The sequence below is a fragment of the Amblyomma americanum genome, chromosome 1 (assembly GCF_052857255.1).
Source record: "Amblyomma americanum isolate KBUSLIRL-KWMA chromosome 1, ASM5285725v1, whole genome shotgun sequence".
In the NCBI taxonomy this organism is placed as follows: Eukaryota; Metazoa; Arthropoda; class Arachnida; order Ixodida; family Ixodidae; genus Amblyomma; species Amblyomma americanum.
The window spans coordinates 283322620-283343991 of record NC_135497.1 but is presented as its reverse complement, the minus strand read 5'-3'; the positions used below and the strand labels follow the sequence as shown (position 1 = coordinate 283343991).

Below are 21372 nucleotides of genomic sequence, written 5' to 3'. Positions count from 1 at the left end.
TGTGCATATTGTAGTGCTGTCAATTGTTGAAAAAGCATGTAGGTTTGATGCTTGTCAAAGGTAAAAACTCCACATCTAGTTACATGGAGCTAATCGCATGTCTGCAGGCCTAAGTTGCTGCACTTCAAGCTCGCTACAGGGTGCTTCACATCTTTCATTTTTTCACGAGTTTATTTGGCTGCCTCGACTGTTCTGGATTGACTGGCACGTCAGGAAGCTAGAAGGAAAACAACCTTGATTTCTTACTGTTTAAGCAACAGTGCTTCGCAGTGTATGTATGTGTGTGCATGCACAGAGTTTTTCCAAAGGTTTGTTATGTGGCTAATGGAACGTTCATGCTCCAGAAGAAATTATTTCACCTCTCTGTTGTACAGGAAAGTGAGCAGTAATAGTATACACACAACGTGTTTCAGAGAGCACGAAGCAATTTTTAAAAATATGCTTTTTGGGTTCAAATATGGCTTTTGCAGCTTAGTATTACCAGTGTTGGCAGACGGTGGAAAACTAGTGAATTGTATTTAATAAGCTGGTTAACAAATTTCTGATAATGAACTTTTAACTATCACAGGTAAGTAACTGGTTGCAATTAGAATTTGTAGCCTGTCGTTAGTAGTAGCCATATCAGTGTTTAGAATTTACAAAACGCGATTACCCTCACCACTGGGCTCATCAAATTTTGACTGCATCATGCAAAAATACATGCGGTTTTGAAAGCATGCAGGCAAAGCAACTGCTCCATTGCATTATACTAGACAAAAAAGCCAAAATATGTCGAGCCACAGCACAAAGGCAATTGCGTTTTCAAAATTCTAAAAACTGATATGGCTATTACTAATGATTGGCTGCAAATTTCTTTATTGCAGCTAGACATCTAACTTTAATAGTTAAAAAGTTTGTTTTTGGGTGATTCTATGAGAGATCAAACTCTATAAATATTTCATTATTTTAATTTTTTTTAGTATTTTATATTTTATGCACACATTTTTACATAGCCCCACAGTGAATTACGTTTTTTGAAAATGCTAATATTTCAGGAGAAAATGTGTAAAATAAAATAAAGGACGTGGCGAAGGCAGCGTTTTCAAGCACAGCTCAATTTTGCAAAGTTGCAATGACGTAAGCATCTAGATAAGAAAGCCATGATGTATTTTTCATGCTAAATGTACAGATGAGAAGAAATATGTTGGGCTTATTTCCGCCATGTTGAGGAAGTTGTCGCTTACTGGAAAAAAAATTGAAAACATGTCTTAAGCGTGGCTATTTTCAAGAATTTTTTTCTGCAGATATAAAGCGCATCTTCAAATTTGCAAATTGGATAAACATCGTGGGGCTAAGAAAGCGTATCGACTTTCATTTTTATATAGTACCGCGAAGTGCATGAAGTATTGCCTTAACTGACATTTTTGACTCTAGTAGTGGTTTTACAAATCAAAGAAAAAAAACTTTCTTCAATTTTTTTGAAAACTCCTGAAACAAGTCTCTAGGAGGAGGCGAAAAAGAATACGAAAGAACTTTTTGCATTATTTTGTTTCTAACAATGATATCCAAGCTCAAACTTGTAGCATTTTGAGCATCCGCAGGAGTGCCTAATTGAGGGTGGGGAAGCAGCAAACGCGCCCCCCGCTGCTGTAAATTTCCCCAAATCCCAAGGCCGAAACATTTTCCATCTAGATAGAGCATGCCTAATTACATTTTGTAGACAAACACTGATCTGTGACGTAACCAGGATTTGGTAGCAATGCTATCGTCGAGTGCAGGTAACAACTTGGAGTTAGGCGCTCCTGCTGCTGCTCAAAAAGCTACAAGTTTTAGCTTGGATGTGAGTGTTAGAAACAAATTAATGGAATATGTTCTTTAATATTCTTTTTCGCCTCCTTCGAGAGATTGGTTTCAGCAGTTATAAGAAAAATTGGAGATGGTTTTGAAACCACTATTTTATTCAAAAATGCCGGAATTAGGGCAATTGATACTTCTTCCACTTCTCTGTATTATACAAAAATGAAAGTCAGTACACTGTTTTGCACCTGATGCTTATATGCAAATTTGAAGATCTGCTTTATATTTGCAGAGGAAAAAAAATCTTGAAAATTGGCTCATTTGAGACTTGTCTTTTCAAAATTTTTTCTACTAAGCGACAACTTCTTCACAATGGTAGAAATAAGCCTGACATACTCTTCTTTACCGTACTTTTAGCAAGCAAAATATATCCATCCTGGCTTTCATATTTTTTATTCCGACATCAAGCAAATTCGCGAAATTGAGCTCTGTAAAAACGCTGCCTCAGCCATGACGTCATTTATAGTTTTTTCTCCTGATATATTTGCATTTTTCGTGAAACTAAATTCACTCTTGGCCTGCTGAATAATGTGTGTACAGTGCATAACACAATCAAGAATATACAAAAATTCGAATAGTTTGATCTCTCGTGGAATCACTCTTAAAAATTAGTTAACCAGCTAACTACTAAAGACGCTGCGCCAGTTTTCTGGTTCCCCCCAACACTGGTAATACTGTGTTGAAAAGCCATATTTTTACCTCAAAAAACCTATTGTTTTGAGAATTGCTTAGTCTTCCCTGAAACATCTCGTATTTAAGAAAAATAACAGGATTTAATCCATGACATCTCAACTGGAGGACCAGCCTTTTTCAAGTGTATTACAGCATTCGTAGCACACAGCTTTTGTTTGAAATGCTGTATACACTCGAAAAAGGCTGATTCTACGAAAATGTCGTGATTTAAATCCTGTTATGCTTGCTGACATTTTCTTGCATTGATCAATCAGTTGCCAAGAAATCACCTTCGATATATATATATATATATATATATATATATATATATATATATATATATGTATATATATGGCAAATGAAATGAGGGGCTCGTTTGACAAACATATTAAGGAAGCCAACAGTGTGCGATGTCAGTGCACGTTAAAGATCCCCAGGTGGTCGAAATTATTCCGGAGCCCTCCACTACGGCACCTCTTTCTTCCTTTCTTCTTTCACTTCCTGCTTTATCCCTTCCAGTACGGCGCGGTTCAGGTGTCCAACGATATATGAGACAGATACTGCGCCATTTCCTTTCCCCAAAAACCAATTATTATTATTATTATTATTATTATTATTGTTATTATTATTAAGCCAACAGTGGGTATTTATGTTCTGGTGAACACTCTCAAGGTTCGCTTACACGCAAAACATAAATACCCACGAAAGCAGCAGATTGGACAGCCGTCGCCGTAGCACAGTTGGTTAGCGCACCGGACGCGATATTCGGAGGTCGTGGGTTCGGATCCCACCGGCGGCATGGTTGTTTTTTCTGCTGGTTTATAAATAATTTTCTTTGAAAAAGAAACAATTGATTGGCATTAGAAATTAAAAAATATAAAACATTCTCCTATGCACCTTGGTTTCGGTGACTGTTGGCTGCCTTTATATATATATATATATATATATATATATATATATATATATATATATATATATATGGTGAGATTTCATATTCTTAAGATGAAGCCATTTATACCTCTAAGGCCTATAGACAATAACATTTATTAGTGGTGGATGCGGGCTTTGCATAAAGGATATAAAATCGCTAGACAGTTTCTGTGTATCAATCATTGTTAGCAAGAGGGAACTGAGGGGACTAGAACTGCTGTGTCAAAGGGAGTATTCAGTTCCCCTATTGTTCTCTGTAAAATATTTTGATGTATGATGCATATCTTGCAGTGCTTATGTATGTTAGTGCTTGTGTGCAAGAAATTAATGTAATAATTTGTGTTTTGCTTCTGTTATTCCTTAACAGTCTAGGATACGGAGTTCACAAAAGGATTTTGAAGTGATAAAACAATGTTTATCAAAATGGCATACAGTGTAAGTAACACACACATTTCCAGACATTGATAAGTTGATGGGTGGCAATTATACTTTCTTCGTACTTGAGTCTTTTGAATAACGGTGGCCAATTGACGGAAGACCGTTGATAGGGTGCTGGTAGACTTTGTCGGTAAGTGGTCGATAGAAAGTATGTAGAAACTGTCGATAAGGGGATGATAGGAAGTATAAAGACTTTCTATGTACTTGACTCATTTGGATAGCGGTGGCCAATCGTCGCAAGAAGGTTAATAGGGGATTAATACAAATTATAAACACATTTAAAAGACTTTCTATTCAAAGTCGATAGGCCGTTTTAACATTTGTCTAAAGACTTTCTAAAGAATGTTACTAAATTTTTTGTAAGGGCCTGTTGTGAGCCGGTCTCTCCCGTTGTGACAGAGGTTCCTGCCGACTCAGCGGCGGTCCTCTTTGAGGCAACAGCTGTACGAAGCTGGCGTCCGTCGGTGTCCATCGCAATTCTGGCATATGCCGTGCCGAGTGAATTATGGTTTGCGGTCTTGGCGGAGGTTGAGTGCCGTAGGGACGACACGAATAAAAGTTGTCTTCAGAAAGTACATTCATGACTCTGGCGTGTAGGTCCCAGCTGAGGCTTTAGTTGTCACCTGGCCCTGCGGTGCGGAAGAGCGAGGCATAGTCAAGATCGAGACATTGTGGGGTCAATGCAATGTATACAAATCAAAAGCAAAAACAACCACAAAATTTTTTCAATGCGAAAAAGGTTGCGATAACAAGCCAAGTTTAGAGGCTCAAGATGCTTTATATTTTACTAGCGTAGTAAAAATTGCATACTAGTTTTCTACTAGACTTTTGAGATAGTGCGGCGACCCGCAGCGGGAGAACGCGAAAGCATTGACGCCTCCTCGGCACTCTAAATTTAATCATCTACTACAACAATCGGACGATTACGCAGATTCAAGGACATGTTGCGAAACACGAACGATACAGCTGTTTCTCGCAGCAAGTTTAGAGCAAGGTACAAATCCCGAGTCGACACATCCATATTAGCATTAAGGAACTTATTAGTTAAGAGATTATTTTCAGTTTATCGCTATCAATTAAACGTCCTCATTGGCTACGATTATTGCATGCAATTATATTACCAATTTTCTTCCTTTTTACTCTTGTTAATTAATCACATTTACTGTATTTACATCTTTTTTTACTCCAATCACACATTCGTTTTCAAATTTGGTGCCAGATCTGCTTTCCCGTCCGCCTACTATATCACTGTCCAGCCTAACGCAATTTGCTCCTAACACTTAACTAATTACTCTATATCACTCAAACGTTTTTGCTTAATTATCACTCATGGAACACATTTCAGTTCGTTTGTAACTTTAATTCAACTCCTTCGCCTATTTTCCCATCATTTTGCCATCCACTGTAGTTTTCCCGTCCACTCACTATATCTACGTCCGCGGTAATTCGACGGTTTTTCGACATTTGTGGCTCCAACTATTAATCCTATCGACATATTTTTTTCTCATCATCCTCACATCGTGCTCTTTCGATTACAACCATTCATTTGATCCTACCTATTCTGAGACCGCCACAACGTATGCGGAAGCGTTTTGATGACATGACCTCGCCGATACAGCCAAAATATGCTTTAGCATTAATGACGTACAGAGCAACATACTGCGTATTCCCTCTCAATAGCTTGCGCCATGAGGTAAGCTTTGTTTTTGGACAGTAACAGTGTCAACATAAAGGGCTCCTTTGAATACATTTTCTTTCCTGACATCTACGTAAGACTGGACTGCCTCAATAACGATGTGACACTAAGGTGACTGGCATGCTCGGAAGCACGCACACACTGAGTTTCTCATCGTTTTCACTTCGCGCGCGCTGGCGTTCATCTCACATATGTACTCCTTAGTGTTATTTTTATTGTATACCCATAGGTCATATATTGTAACAATTTTGGTGCGCCACATTATAGGGCACGACGATATGACACCTCATCACATGCTTTCCACAGCCTTCAAGCCGAATAATTAAAATTCGTGGCGTAGTTTTGCCACAGATACGTCCACACAGAAAGGGGGCATTGTACGGGTGCTTACATTGGCGTCCGTGTGATGGCTGCATATCTTGCTGAGCACACTCCTGCAACGATGGTACGTGCAGTAGGTAGAAACTTTCCGCGTTGCGATGCGGCCATGCCACGAACTGCCACTGCGGTTGCAGCTGCGGCTGTGGCTGCGCGCCTGCCTGCAGCTGGTGCTGTTCTCTTGAACGACCGACACCCAACGCAAGCGCCGTCTGTTGAGACGTGGCCGTGCCGAGCCGCGGTGGGGCGCTGCTGGGCCTTGGCGCTGGTTCCTGCACGCAGTGAACAGACGATGGCACTCGGTGGGGAAGTTACAAAAGGTGGCCGAAATGGATGCACGCATGGTTGACCCCCTTTCAAACGGGGGTCAACCATCCCGGAAAGATGTGAACAGACGCCGTGCGAAGTGCCTTGTCGATGGAAATCCAGGAGGTAACTCTGAAGCCTATTTTAATGAAGGACAGGTTCTCACTTGGATGAAACACGAGAGTTTTCCTGGCTGTTCAGCCGAGAACCACCATTATGAGTGAATATTATATACCAAATTCAGCCCTATGACCAAGGCTGCCTTAAGCACTCCGAGAATAAAAGCACGTTTTTCGAGCTTAAACCACCCTCTTGCAGCGCTTCAAGTGCGAAACCAGCAATTTATGACCACAACCGAATTATGATGGGCATGCTGAATGAGGAAACGTGCACACGTTTTTCAAGGAGAGTCAGGCATCACGTTCGACCATGTGGTACCGAATGATATGCAAATGAGCGAACTGAAGCCACGAGGCTGCCGCGTGCGTCTGCTTCTGCAAACGAGTCGCGTGATTCTGGCTTGCGCACAGTGGAAGAGTGAAGCGGTTTTCAGGGTGCCGATAGTACGTACCTGCACCGGTAACGGACCTGGATATTTGACCGTCGTAGTGTCTTTGAGGCCAGTGCACATGCCCACCGGTGTCGGCTCTGTACGAGCTGGAGCCGAGCTCGAGGCACCGGTGTCTCTGTGCTGTGGCGTCGGTGAGAGTGGATTAAAACTCGAGGGAGACGACTTCGGCTTTGCCTGCGTCGACCGCGGCAGCAGTACCTACCGTCTGAGGCGAGTTTGAAGTACTCGATTCTTCCTGGCTCAGCGATGAGACCACTGGCAGCTGCGACACCCCCGCCGTGGGCACCGACGACATTCTGATGTCCCTTGGTGATTCCAAGTTCGGCGGTGTCCTCGCTGCGGACGGCACCAGCCCCAGGTCGCTAGCCAAAGTCAATGCCTCTGTTGTCTCAAGTGGTTGGCCCTGCTCTTCTTTCTCGGGCATGATCCAATCGCGAGGTCTGTATTTAGGGAACCAGCAGGAGAAAAAAAAAGGTTGTGAGGAGTTCGGACCCAAAGAAGCCCGGGGACGAGATGACAGGTCCTGTCGTACTTTAGCCACCGCGCCTCAACAAAGATTCGAGGCGCCGTTAATCTAAGGTGCCCTTCTCGCATCTGACAGACTCTCCTGCTGAAGCTATATAGCAGGCAGAAATGCACTTGCGAAGACCGAGGGGAGCACTTGAAACGAGCGACGTTAAAAGGCCAGGGAAATGTCGCTGCAGCGCTAAGCGGTCTCTGAGGCTTTCTTGGACGGAACCCGTAAACGCGCTGCGGTCTGCTACCATTCAGGAAATGCTCTCATTTGCGGATGTCATTCTGGATAGAAACGAAAGCGCGGACGTTTACATTGGAGACAAGTTGTGTTTCGCCGGGTACCTCGGTGGCTACAATGACATCCGTTTGTCCGCTTGACGTACGTTAACCAAGATTGTGTACAAGCCTATACCTACGTGGTCGCCGCCTGCAGGCGTCATCGCGCTCCCCCTCGAAGCTTCTCTACGGCGACAATGTCCGTTAGTGGACACCACAGATGCCTCACTCACACCTGCTAACCATAGCAATGAAATGTCTAGCCTCACTGGTAGCCACCCTTGAAGGACACCACGTACCACGGCGGATTTTGGTTTCGGGCATGCATGAGCTGAAGCGGTCGTTCATGTAACTCGAATAACAGGCTTGGAAAGAACGTGTAAATGTTCTTGTTTGTTGTATGCTTGTATCACAGTCAAGCACAGTCTCCTGGCCGCGGTTACCGTGAGCGAACTAGAGCATCCCGCCATTATACTGTATTTGGCAAAAGTAACATGCAAACGGGGTTTGCTTCTCGGGCATACCGCCGAGCTCTTACGGTGCCCTTAAAGACGAAACGTTCTAAGGAGGTCAGGAAAAGGGTTCTCCTTACATTACATAGATTTATGGCTAAAGGGATGACATAAGTACTCCGCAACATGGCTTGCAAACAAACCCCGTTGCCTCGTTAGCTTCGTCAAAAAATGACTCAATTACACACGTCACTGATCATGGAACGACCAAAGGCTGGCTTTGCCTCCTGAAGGGAGCCACACTCATCGGGGTGGAATGAAAGCGCCATAAACAGCGAGGTACTTTTAAGAATCTTGCAAAGGCAGACAAGGATTATCCAAGGGCATATTGAATATTTTCCTCTCCTCTCAAGGATTTCCGGCTTCCTATGTGCTAGAAACGAATGGGCTAGGAACAAAAGCTGCCCGCTTAGCCTGGCTAGGCAGTCATGCATATTTATTTGCACAGATGGAGAGAAGACAGCCTATAAAGAGTATGCTACGACCACGCGGGTTTGTGTGGCGATGAAGTGTGCATGAGGTTCCTGAAATATATATTTTTAGAGAGTAGCGTTTAGGGGCCCGCTTCTGGCTTGCGCCTCGTCGTCGTTGTCGTCGGCGTAACCGGCAGCTACAGTAAAGCGATGAGCTCAGCGAAGAATGCGGAAAGGTAGCAGCGGAAGAGAGAAAGGTAGAAGCTTAAGATGGAAAGTGAAGATGAAGGATACGGCGGAGGCTGAAAGAGGTCGCGCTAATTTTGCGCAGTGGCTTCCTAATTGAGTTTACAGATAGCCGTCATACTTACCACCTGGCTGAAACAGCCTGCTCAACAGCAACTGGTTACAAGAAGTTTATTTAACATTAACAAGAAAACGCGGAGTTCCAACGGGGAACACACAGAACAACAGACAAGAAGCATATCACAAATGAAACCATGGGAAACACACTAACGCAGCAGCAAAAGCAACTGTGGGGGATGCGGTATCAAGCAGATATGTCAGGAACCGCTCCGTTACCGCCGGCCTAAATTGGAAGGTCCATTGAAAACGTTGCACTGATTTGCCCAAGTGAGGCGGTTCCTAGCGCAATTAGGACTGCGGGCTTCTTGATTTTCGCTCACGAGCGTGGCTGATTAAACTCAAATCAATGTAAGATCTACCACTAAACTGCTACTTTCAACTTGGGTCAACCTTGAATCTTCTGTCGAACCGTCAACCAGCAAATACAGGGGCGTCTATGGGGTTGTCGATGGGGGCCTTTAATGGCAGACACGCTGTTTCCCGTGGAAACGGGCGCGCGTTACTCTGAATGTTCAGGCCACTCGCCTAGTGGCCCGCTCCAGACGAAGACTCGTTCTTTGTGCCTTCAGCGTTCTTACTTGAAGCAATGACAGAATCCATGTCCAACATTCTTGGAATTTTTTTTTACTGTTGGAGAGCTGTAAGGCACTGCTATAGACATATTGAAGGTAACTGGCCAATTGTTCAGATATGTAGCAAAATCTTCTTTTTACAGAGTTTCCATTGATTACAGTAAGCAGTTAAAATTGATGCAAAGAACCAACGAGGAACTCTTTTGAGTTCCTGTGCCTGCAAATCAAGCCTGATGACAGGAGATCTCCAGTTATATTGATTGTTATAGTGCAATCATACTGTCACGTAGTGGTGACGGCAGTCGAAGCAACGATGAAAACGGACGAAAGGGTCTTCTAAAAGAATTGTTCATGGGGCAGACTTGCACCCAAAATGGACTGAATCACTCGGCGGCGGCGAAGCGACAAGCGTGCTCGGCGGTCGTCGAGCAGAATGCGGGCCGCTGTCGGCCGTGCTCAATTCAAAGCTGATAGCGAACTTTCGAAATAAAGAGCGCAAAGTTACTAGAACATTCCGGAACAACGTAGAATTAGCTCTGCCTGGCTGTGATCAATCGAGATAAATCTAGTCGCGTCTTGCGTCGCAAACAAAGCGATAAAGTGATGTGGCGGCAGATTTGAAAAACGAACAAACATTGCAAATATTCGCGGCATTACTCCCCTCTCAAAGAAGCATCGACCCGATGCATTAAAACAAATAATGCGACTAGTGAGGAAAAAAAACGGATCTTGCGAAAATAAGAGCATGGAAATGCAGCGGCCTTTAGCGCGCATAATACGGCTTCAGACGGACTACATGGACAACTTCAGGTCGTACGCGGCGTCGCGGGGATGCAGTCATTGCGTCAGGGATGATTTCATAATCCAGTTCACCCAGCCGACGAAGAACCTTGTACGGGCCGAAATAGCGGCGCAAAAGCTTTTCACTCAATCCACGGCGGCGAATGGGCGTCCACACCCAGACTTGGTCTCCTGGCTTGCATTCCGCGTTGCGTCTTCGTAGGTTGTAGCGTCTGGCGTCGGACCGCTGCTGATCTTTGATCCGTAATCGGGCAAGCCTTCGAGCTGCTTCTGCGCGTTGAAGGTAGGCGGCAACGTCGACGTTCTCTTCTTCTGTAACGTTGGGCAGCAATGCGTCTAGCGTGGTCGTTGCCTTCCTGCCATGGATGAGCCTAAAAGACGTCATCTGGGTGGTCTCCTGCACTGCGGTGTTGTAGGCGAAGACGACGTAAGGCAGGATGACATCCCAGGTTTTGTGTTTGACATCGACATACATAGCGAGCATATCGGCGATGGTTTTGTTCAGGCGCTCGGTCAGTCCGTTGGTCTGCGGATGGTATGCAGTTGTCCTCCGGTGGCTGGTTTGGCTGTAGCGCTGGATGGCTTGCGTTAGTTCCGCCGTGAATGCTGTTCCTCTGTCCGTGATGAGCACATCGGGGGCGCCGTGTCGAAGAAGAATGCACTCCACGAAAAATTTGGCGACTTCTGTTGCTGTTCCGTTAGGTAGGGCTTTCGCTTCGGCGTAGCGGGTCAGGTAGTCAGTCGCTATGATGATCCACTTATTTCCAGATGTTAACGCTGGAAAAGGCCCAAGCAAGTCCATGCCAATCTGCTGAAATGGCCTTGAGGGAGGTTCAATGGGGCTCAGAAAACACCCTGCTGGTCGTGTGGGAGGAGTCTTTCGTCGCTGACAATCTCGGCAGGTTTTCACATAGTGTGCGACATCGGCAGGCAGTCGGGGCCAGTAATACTTGTCTTGAATGCGGCGGAGGGTGCGAGTAAACCCGAGACGTCCAGCTATCAGCTCGTCGTGTGAAGCCTGTAGAACTTCTTCGTGTAGACAAGTAGGTACAACAAGGAGGTAGGCTGTTTTGTTCGCTGTAAAGTTCTTCACAAGGACCTCATTCTGCACACAGAAGACAGTCCTCGCTTGAATGAAGCGGGGGGTGAAGAAACCTTGCCTTCCAGGTACTCGATGAGGCCTTTTAGGTCGGGGTCCGAGCGTTGCTGCTGAGCAAAAGAGCTGGGGCTGATGGGTCCCAGGAAGGCGTCCTCATCATCGTCCGGCGGCGGTGCATCTACAGGGGCTCGTGAGAGGCAATCGGCGCCAGAGTGCTTGCGTTCGGACTTGTAAACGATGGTGACGTCAAACTCCTAGAGACGTAGACTCCATCGAGCGAGTCGGCCAGAGGGGTCCTTCAAATTGGCAAGCCAGCAGAGCGCGTGGTGGTCGCTGACCACCTTGAACGGCCGTCCGTAGAGGTACGGGCGGAATCTTGACGTAGCCCAGATGATGGCAAGGCACTCCTTCTCAGTTGTCGAATAATTAGCCTCGGCCTTGGAAAGGGAACGGCTAGCGTATGCGATGACTTTCTCCAGGCTGTCGCTTTTTGAACGAGGACGGTGCCTAGTCCCACGCTACTTGCGTCGGTATGAACTTCAGTATCGGCGTTTTCATCAAAATGCGCAAGGATCGGTGGGGACTGTAATCGACGCTGAAGTTCCTTGAAGGCTTCTGCTTGCGGCGCTTCCCATTTAAACGGCACGTCTGCCTTCGTCAGGTGGGTCAGGGGCTCGGCGATGCGCGATAAGTTTTTCACAAATCGTCGGTAGTATGCGCACAGTCCGAGAAATCTGCGCATTGCTTTCTTATCGGCCGGCGGTGGAAACTGTTCAATAGCAGCTGTTTTCTGCGGGTCTGGGCGTACTCCTTCCTTGCTCACGATGTGGCCTAGAAACAGCAGCTCTTCGTAAGCAAAGTGGCATTTCTCTGCTTTCAAGGTTAGGCCAGACGACTTGATTGCGTCTAGTACTGTTCGAAGTCTTTTGAGGTGCTCTTCAAAGTTCGAGGCGAAGACAACGACGTCATCTAAATATACCAGACAAATCTGCCACTTCAGGCCTGCCAGCACTGTATCCATTACTCGCTGAAACGTCGCTGGTGCGGAACAGAGACCAAATGGCATCACCTTGAACTCAAACAGCCCATCCGGAGTGATGAATGCTGTCTTCTCGCGATCTCTTTCGTCGACCTCAATTTGCCAGTAGCCGCTCTTGAGGTCCATCGATGAGAAATATTTGGCGTTGCAGAGGCGGTCCAGTGTGTCGTCGATGCGGGGTAGGGGGTAGACGTCCTTCTTTGTTATGTTGTTCAAGCGGCGGTAATCCACGCAGAATCGAAGTGCGCCGTCTTTCTTTCTAACTAGAACAACCGGTGCCGCCCATGGGCTGTTTGAAGGCTGGATGACGTCGTCGCGAAGCATTTCTTCGACTTGGTCCCGGATGACTTGTCGTTCTCGCGGTGACACACGGTAGGGGCTTTGACGGAGAGGTCGGACGTGTTTATCCGTTATAATGCGATTCTTGGCAATTGGCGTCTGTCGCACCTTCGGCGATGTCGAAAAACACTCACTGTAGCTTTGAAGCAGATTGCGGATCTGGTCTTGTTTGTTCCAGTGCAGGTCCGGGTTGATGTCGAAAGTGGGCGAGTTCTCAGGCGAATCTTCTGCGGAGCGGTCGGAGAGGGCGAAGGAGTCTCGTACGCCGATAATTTCGTCGAAGAAAGCAATCGTCGTTCCTCTGTTAATGTGCCCGTATTCTTCCCTGAAGTTAGTCAGCAGTACTTCGGCCTGGCCATTGCGCAAATGTGCGATGCCTCTTGCGATGCTGATTCCTCGGTCTAGGAGAAACTGCATGTTGCCCTCGATGATGGCTTCAGCGTTAATGGCTTTCGTGGCGCCTACGGTCACGATAACGCTTGATCGGGGTGGGACGCTCACTTCTTCCTCCAGGACACTCAGGGCAACGTGATTTTCCCGAGTTTTCATCGAAGCGATGGCTTCGTCCGTCGAAAGCGTGATCAGCTTGGATCGCAGGTCGATGATCGCCTGATGCTCATTAAGGAAATCTATACCCAAGATCACTTCGCGGGAGCATTGCGGTATAACAACAAAGGTCGCAGGATAGGTATGTCCTTTGAAAGTCACTCGCGCTGTGCATCGTCCTAATGGCGTAATGAGGTGGCCCCCTGCGGTGCGAATTTTTGGGCCGTCCCAAGCCGTTGTGACTTTTCTCAGCTGCGCAGCGAATGTTCCATTCATCACCGAGTAATCGGCTCCTGTGTCGACTAGAGCGGTAACTTTCCGGCCGTCGATAGTCACTTCTCAGTCAAAGGTCCTGGCTCTTGCATTGCACGTCGCTCTCGGCGTCGGGTCACGGCTTCGTTGCGTATGCGAGTCGCGGGTGGAGCGTGTGGTCGAAGCTCTTCTGGGTGGCGGCTTCGTTTTCAAGACAGCCTGCGTCGGGGTCGGGGTTCTCATTGTGTGCGGCGTCGGTGCAGCGAGTGCCGGTTCTTCATGCGGCGTCGCGGGTGCAGCGTCTTCATGGGGCGTGGTCGGTGGAGGATCTTCGGCGTTTCACTCTTGAGCAACCTCACCTCCAGAGGTTGCTGCCTTTAGTTTCCCCTACGGGGGCTGGGAGACCTTCCTCGTACCGCGGCTGCGTAGCTGCGGCGTGGCGGCGCAAAGCGCGAGGTTGACGGCGATGGTGAGCGCGAAAAGCGGTTCGCCGTGTACTCTTCTCGACGCAGGTACTCGTCTATTTCCTGCGGACGTTGCCCGAAGCGTGGTCGTGGGGCGTTAATGGCAAATCCTCGAAGACCGATACGTCGGTACGGGCAGTGACGAAGAATATGGCCTGCCTCACCGCAATGGAAGCACAATGGCCGGTTGTCGGAAGTCCTCCAGGCGTCGCATTTCCTGGGGCTTGAGCGTCGGTCATAGGCTGGGCGGGCGGGGACTAGGAGGCGGCGTTGTGGGACAAGTGGCTCATCTCGGGGAGGACGTGGGGGTTGTCGTTGGGGCTGGGCAGTCCTTACTGCAGCGGCGTAGGTCATGGCCTGGGGTTCTGTGTCCGTCGCGGTGCCAAGTGCCTGTTGCACTTCTTCCCATACCACGTCCATCAGAGTTGCTGCTTTTGGCTGTGGGGAGGATGGCAGTAATCGGCGTAGCTCCTCTCGGACGATTTCGCGGGTAACTTCCCGCAAGCTGTCGGCGGTGGTGGCCGGCGAGTTTGAAAGGATTGCATAGGGAGAGGAAGGGCGGTTGTACTGCCGAGCTCGGACGTCGAGGGTCTTCTCAATCGTCCAGGCTTCTTGCATGAATTCCTCGACCGTTTTTGGCGGCTGGTGGACGAGGCTGCCAAAGAGTTGTTCTTTACGCCGCGCATTAAAAACAACTTTCTTTTCCTCGGCCATCCCGGGGTCGGCGCGGCGAAATAGGCGCTTCATCTCCTCGACGTAAACGCGGACGGGCTCATTCGGAAGCTGGATCCTGGACTCGAGGAGTCGTTCGGCACTTTCTTTCCTCAAGACACTTGTGAATACCTTCAATAGTTTTCTCTTGAATAGCTTCCATGTCGTAAGGGATGACTCGTAGTTTTCGTACCACGTGCGTGCGGAGCCATCCAGTGAGAAGAACAGGTGTACAATTTTTGCCGCATCATCCCACTTGTTGAATGACGCCACGCGCTAAAATTGATCCAACCATTCTTCAGGGTCTTCGCCTAGGGATCCATTGAAAGTTGGCGGCACCCGCGGCTGCTGCAGTATGATCGGTGTCGACATCTTCGGCGAGGTTGCGGTGCTCGTAGTCGCGTCTTTTCGCTGTCTGGTGTGATCCGGCAGTTTCCAGAACTCAGGGTCCTCTCCCTGGAGACGTCGGCTGGCTCGTCCTCGGATGCGAAGCGCTCAGGGCTGGCTTCACGACTTGAAGGCGGCGTCCGGAACATGGAAGGCTACCCAGCACCTCCACCAGATGTCACTTAGTGGTGACGGCAGTCGAAGCAGCGATGAAGACGGACGAAAGGGTCTTCTAAATGAACTTTATTGGGCTGGCTTGCATCCAAAATGGACTGAATCACTCGGCGGCGGCGAAGCGACAAGCGTGCTCGGCGGTCGTCGAACAGAATGCCGGCCGCTGTCGGCCGTGCTCAATTTAAAGCTGATAGCGAACTTTCGAGATAAAGAGCGCAAAGTTACTAGAATATTCCGGAACAACGTAGAATCAGCTCTGCCTGGCTGCGATCAATCGAGATAAATCTAGTCGAGTCTTGCGTCGCAAACAAAGCGATGAAGTGATGTGGCGGAAGATTTGAAAACGAACAAACACTGCAAATATTCGCGGCAATACAATGTATTAAAAAAGTGCGCTCATAGAGTCCCGTTCACAAATGCCTTTGTCCAGAATTAATCACAAAGTGTACAAGAGAGGCGAAAGCCTCAGGGTGCTTGCCAACGTTTCGACAAGAGCACCAGTCTTCGTCTGGGCGGGTATGAGGTTGCAGCGCGTCCTAGCAGGGAGCAGCAGACGCGGGAGAGGACGCCGTAAGGCAAGGGCTGCACCGTGCCGCTATTTACCACTGAGGATGTTTCGTTCAATGCGGTAGATAAGAGGCCTTGTGCGAGCAACGGCATGCTAGTCATAGTAACTGCCATCCAAGTATTTTGCCCGAATATGTCGCAAAATAAAGCTGCGCTAAAATTTCGAATAAGGTAGTATTGAAATTCTCGGTCAAGTACTTGTTACTAATACAAGAAATTTGTCTTCGTTTACTCTCTCAATATCTCCATTTAACGATATCCAGCGCGAGCGGCTGTTAGCCTGTCAGCGCGGAATTCCTAACTTCATCCGTACACCGGACCGTAGGCTGTGCACTTCTTTGTTTGCCTTTAATTAGAAGCCACTGCACTCCCCCAAGCAACCCTTGCTTATCTGTCCTCAGCAGTGGGCGTCCTGCGCATGCCCATTTCCGCTTCATGATTTCAGTTAGAAGGAAATAAACTTGTGAGGGAGTTCCTTCACACACAGCGCGCGACAGAGACATGTATGCGTACCTTTCACTGTAGTTGAGAGACCAGAAGCTGTTATTGGCTCTGCTGCAGGGCACCTTGATAAACCAGTTCTGGTAGAGGGCATGGCGCACCGAACTCTGCGATAGTTCACCGCAATGTGAAGGACATTTAAAAGAAAAAATCTTGGCTGCTCGCGACAGATTTACAAAAGTGCAAAAAAAAACGGGAGGGCACACTTAAGCTCTGCCTTAAGGGTATGACGCGATAGCAAATTGGATTAATTCCCATATGTGCACAAAGTCATTCTATACATTCATAGGCGTCCCACCTGCCTCCTAGACTTCTCTCTGGGCAGCAAGGACATGATGCGATGGCAAAGTGGATTAATTCCCATATATGCAGAAAGCCTTTCTATACATTCATAGGTGTCCCACATCGCCGGCAAATGAAAATTGGTTTTTGGTGAAAGAAAACGGCACAATATTTGTCTCATATATCGTTGGACACCGTAACCGCGCCGTAAGGGAAGGAATGAAGGAAGGAGTGAGAGAAGAAAGGAAGAAAGAGGTGCCGTTGTGGACGAGTTCGGAATAATTTCGGCCACCTGAGGATCTTTAACATGCGCTGACATCGCACAGCACACGGGCGCCTTTTGCGTTTCGCCTCCACCGAAACCCGGGCGCCGCGGTTGGGTTGGAACCCGGATACTCCGATTTGTGTTAGCTGAATTCACTCAAGGCTGTTGTGATCGGGTCTGCGGGAGTCGCCCTGGTGTACCCGCTTTAAATCGCTAACAACGCCGCTCCGAACGAGCGACGGCGTTGGTGGAATACGCGAAAGCGTTTCATCGAACGGTCATTGTAAAGAGCTGGCACTGTACGGACCATGTTCCAATGACGTGGCGTCGAAGGCGAGCCAAAAGATCCCCCAATACCCCTCACCCTCGAGCTCATCATTTCCCCACCGGCTCTGATTGGACGCCGTGATCGGGCGCTGTGATTTGCACGCTGCGCCGCTGAGCCGGGGTACCCGGTTTCGAACCTGGCTGCGGCGGTCGCGTTTCGTTAGAGGGGGATTGCAAAAGGCCTCCGTGTACTGTGCGATGTAAGTGCGCGTTAAAGGTCTTCAGATGGTCGAAATTATTCCGAGGCCCTCCAACAGGGCACCTGTATCTATATCTTTCTTCATTCGCTAGCACCTTCATGCCTTCCCTAATGGCGGAGTTGAGTTGTCCACCGAGGAGTGAGACAGTTACTGTGCCTTCCATTTCCTCAAAAACCAAATATACTCAACGCTTTCTCCCTCTCCTCTGCCGACTCGAAGCTTTAAACTTGCAACGGCGGTAAATATTTGATGGCAGTTCTAATGATAATACACGAAAACTGTCAAGAGTGTTACCACTGTATAATGCGAGATTCGGGGTGATATGTTGAGATATTCTGTTTTCGTAATGTACTGAAGAAACGAAATTGAGAAGACCAAGCATATCTGTAGAGTTATAGACCACTCTTTTCATTTTTCAGGCATACTCGCTCTCGTGGCGCTTCTCTCTCAGTCCTTGATAGTCACAAAGGAAGCGTCGCGATCTGAGAAATGGCTAGATATGTTCGAGGTGTCGGACCAATGTATAGTTATGCGAGACGAAATTTATGATGCATTTCGGGAGGTCGTCACAGCAGTTAGAGGAGTTACGAGGGAGAGGAACTACGCTGTCACACGTCACGTCAATGGGTTAGGACCGCCCAGTGGAGTCAGTTGCCACCCTCCTGTTGCGTCGGCTGCAACTACTACTGACAGTACTAGTACTACTACTACGACGGCGCTAAACCTAGGGAACGAGCCTCTCGCTGCTGTCGTTTTAAACTAAGAAAGGTGGACTGTTAACTGAACTGTAGTCAATGCTTACATCCCGCATCCAGGACAAGAGTAGAAAATGCTTTGTGTATGCAGTAATGCATCCTAGGGTTTGCAGGCCCGGCTTCCCCGGCAGCAGTTTTTCGTCAGCACTGCAGATCACCAGTTGAACAACAAAAGTGGTAACCTCAGCTAGATAATGATAAATTGCTTGGGTTTCTTTGTAAGCGCACATTGGGTACATGACCATCTTTAGCTCATAGCTACGTAGACCACCACGTAATTAAGAGATTATGTGACCTCAATGAGTTCAAAAGGATAGAAAGATAACAAGAGGAATAACAAGAAGGTATTTCTGATAGAATATATAGGCTGCTAGAATAGCAGTTCCCGTTAGCAGAATACTTTCCTGTAACTATCTTTTGTGCAATATTTTTCTGTACTTTTTTCCCCTTCAAGTCCTACGCAGACCAGTATGTCGGTGGTTTTAAATACATTCTCAAAAAGTAGTCTTGTCAAGAAGACGCCCATCTCATTCACTCTTCTTCTTTATCTCTTTCCCAGTCGCGCTCACCTTCCAAGTGGCCTGGGCGTCCACATCCACGAAGCGGAAGAAAGGGAACTTGTTCCTGCGCATTCGGGAGAAAAATAAGAGAGAACACCGAAATGACGAGCGACAATGCAGAGTAACTTCAGTTATCGAGCTGCATGATGTGTTGCTCATATCACTCGTTTTGAGAAGCGCAGGTAGTTTAGGACGTTTAAAGCTGGGCACATCTTGAAGAGAGCCGCTGACACGCGAGACAAAATGCGATGTAACCTGAAGTGCACGTCATGTGGGGTCCTCCCGCACTGCTGCCTCCTACAGTCTCCGTGACGCGGCGCAGTCCGTCAGGACCCCACGTGACCATACTGAGCCGGGAGAGACCAAAATTTAGCAAGGGAAAGTGCGGAAGTGGGGGACAGGAAAGGTCTTGATTCGTCATTTTTGGCTAGTTAATAGCATTGAAAAACTTAGGAGAGGGTGGTGCAACCTAAGGTCTTCGCGATCAGGCAAGATACGTTCTAGATCATGCGTGCGAAGAGGGGCTCACCTCAGTGCCTCGTAGATGTGTGACACGCGCAACATTCGCCTCGGACTCTTGTGGATAGCGTTAGCGATATGCTGCACCAAGAAGCCTGACGGCCTCCGAAGGCAGGTGCCCATGGGCAGAAGTTCTCCCAGATGACCAGGTGGCGCCATGTCCACCGTGCATGTGTCCTCAATACTCGGTAGCTTCCGCCGCCTGACGGTCGACTGTAAGGCAGCTCCTGCGACGGACGGCCAACCGCAACGAATGATGGTGGCGCCACCCAGCAGTACCATTATTTTTAGCTACGCCATTTGTCTCCTGCACAGTTCTTCTAAATTGCGCCCGTTTTCTCCTTTACCATTCCTTTGAGCTGCGCCATTTCCCCCGAGTATCACTTTTTTAGCACCGGCAATGACAGAACCGCGCTCAAAGAACTCAAGGCGACATCCAGCAATACGCGCTCTCCCGTCTTCCTGCCAAGTATTGACCAAGCCCAATGTGACAAAGGGAGTAATTCAGAGTTCAGTTTGATGGAAAAGGCTGTGAATATGAAATAGTTTTTAAAATCCGCCTCCAATCACTTGCTAATCTAGAGGCTTCGTGTTGGATGTCATTTTTTTTTTGTTGATCTTTCCAGTCCAGATATAAAGACAAAAGCCAGCGCTGTGGCGTAGCACTATAGCACATGCCTTTGCGTTCTGTATGTGTTTCTCCCACCCCCCTCCGCCCCCTCCTGTATTAATAGCAGTGTTGGTTTTGGCAACGCAAACCTTTTTTTTAATCTGTGCTGCTTCGTGGCAAAAGTTACGATGCTAAACTTCTTAACGGTGATCGAAAAGCGTTTATTACCCTTTTTATCTCAGCTCAAGTACTCACAACGTGGGAAACATATTGCTAGCGGCTCGACCTCACACGATTTATAAATGATTTATTACTTATAATGATTTATAACTATTTTTCCTGCCCATCCGCAGTCACGCGTGGATGAGATCCCGATGTTTTAAAAAGCAGGAAAACATGATGTGCTGCTTCTATCAAAACCTCTCGGTGGTCGTAACGTTTCCCGCGGACATGTATCGGATTTAGTACAGGATATGGAGGTGCACGTGGAGGGTTGTCCAGTGGCCTTAAATTCGCCTTGTCAGCATAGGGGACGACTTGGCAAATGACTCATGCGTCAGATGCTCAGAATATAGGGAGAGTGGTTCCTGTTAGAGCGAGAAAGACGACCACAATCTTATCACTTATTAGAAGACACAACCCGATACCCAGACTGCAGGGCTAAATTCGTTAGTGCATTAAAAGTGGCCGGCCAAAACCACCACAGTGCTAACAACGAAAAGTACAGGGTAGTAGGGCAATTTGTTAATTATTATTAAGTAAATAATACGCAAGAACGACGGCACCCTCACTCCAATGCCGCGTGAAGTCGCGGAGACTGTACCTGCGCACGCTTTGCGCTGCGCTTGTTAAGTGGGTCGGATAAAAGACGCAACCAGTATAAAAACACAGCCGAAAAATGTCTGCCATCAAAGCAGATTTCTGCAGTATTTTGGCCGTGAACTTTAGCAACAGAAATGTTTTTTTAGTGACAATGAAATTTTCAGTAGTATTGTGCTGTCCTTTGTCGTACCGGAAAGAACTTCATCATCATCATCATCATCATAACCATCATCATCATCATCAGCCTGACTACACCCACTGCAGGTCAAAGGCCTCCCCCATGTCTCTCCAATTAACCCTGTCCTTTGCCAGCTGCGCCCACCATATGCCTGCAAAATTCCTAATCCCATCCGCCCACCTAGCCTTCTGCCACCGCCTGCTACGCTTGCCTTCTCTTGGAATCCACTCCGTTACTCTTAAGGACCAGCGGTTATCTTGCCTTCGCAGTACATGCCCTACCCTAGCCCATTTCTTCCTCTTGATTACGACTAGGATGTCATTAACACGCGTTTGTTCCCTCATCAACTCTGCCCACTTCCGGTCTCTTAACGTTACACCTATTTTCCTTTCCATGGCTCGCTATGTTGTCCGTAACTTAATCTGAATCTTTTCCGTTAGCCTCTACGTTAGGTGAGTACCGGTAAGGTACAGCTGTTGTACGCTTTCCTCT

At 47.6% G+C, this 21372-nt stretch overlaps 1 protein-coding gene across 1 annotated transcript; it reads right to left on the bottom strand.

Moving 5' to 3' along the window:
• Window positions 1-6969: 6969 nt before the first annotated feature.
• Window positions 6970-19492, bottom strand: LOC144118491 (uncharacterized). Its single transcript, XM_077651419.1, has 4 exons — window positions 19281-19492; window positions 18761-18815; window positions 16375-16469; window positions 6970-7267 (listed from the first exon to the last, which is right to left on the bottom strand). Exons 1-4 carry the CDS (start codon window positions 19427-19429, stop codon window positions 6970-6972), a joined length of 597 nt encoding a protein of 198 aa, XP_077507545.1. The 5' UTR covers window positions 19430-19492.
• Window positions 19493-21372: the final 1880 nt, after the last annotated feature.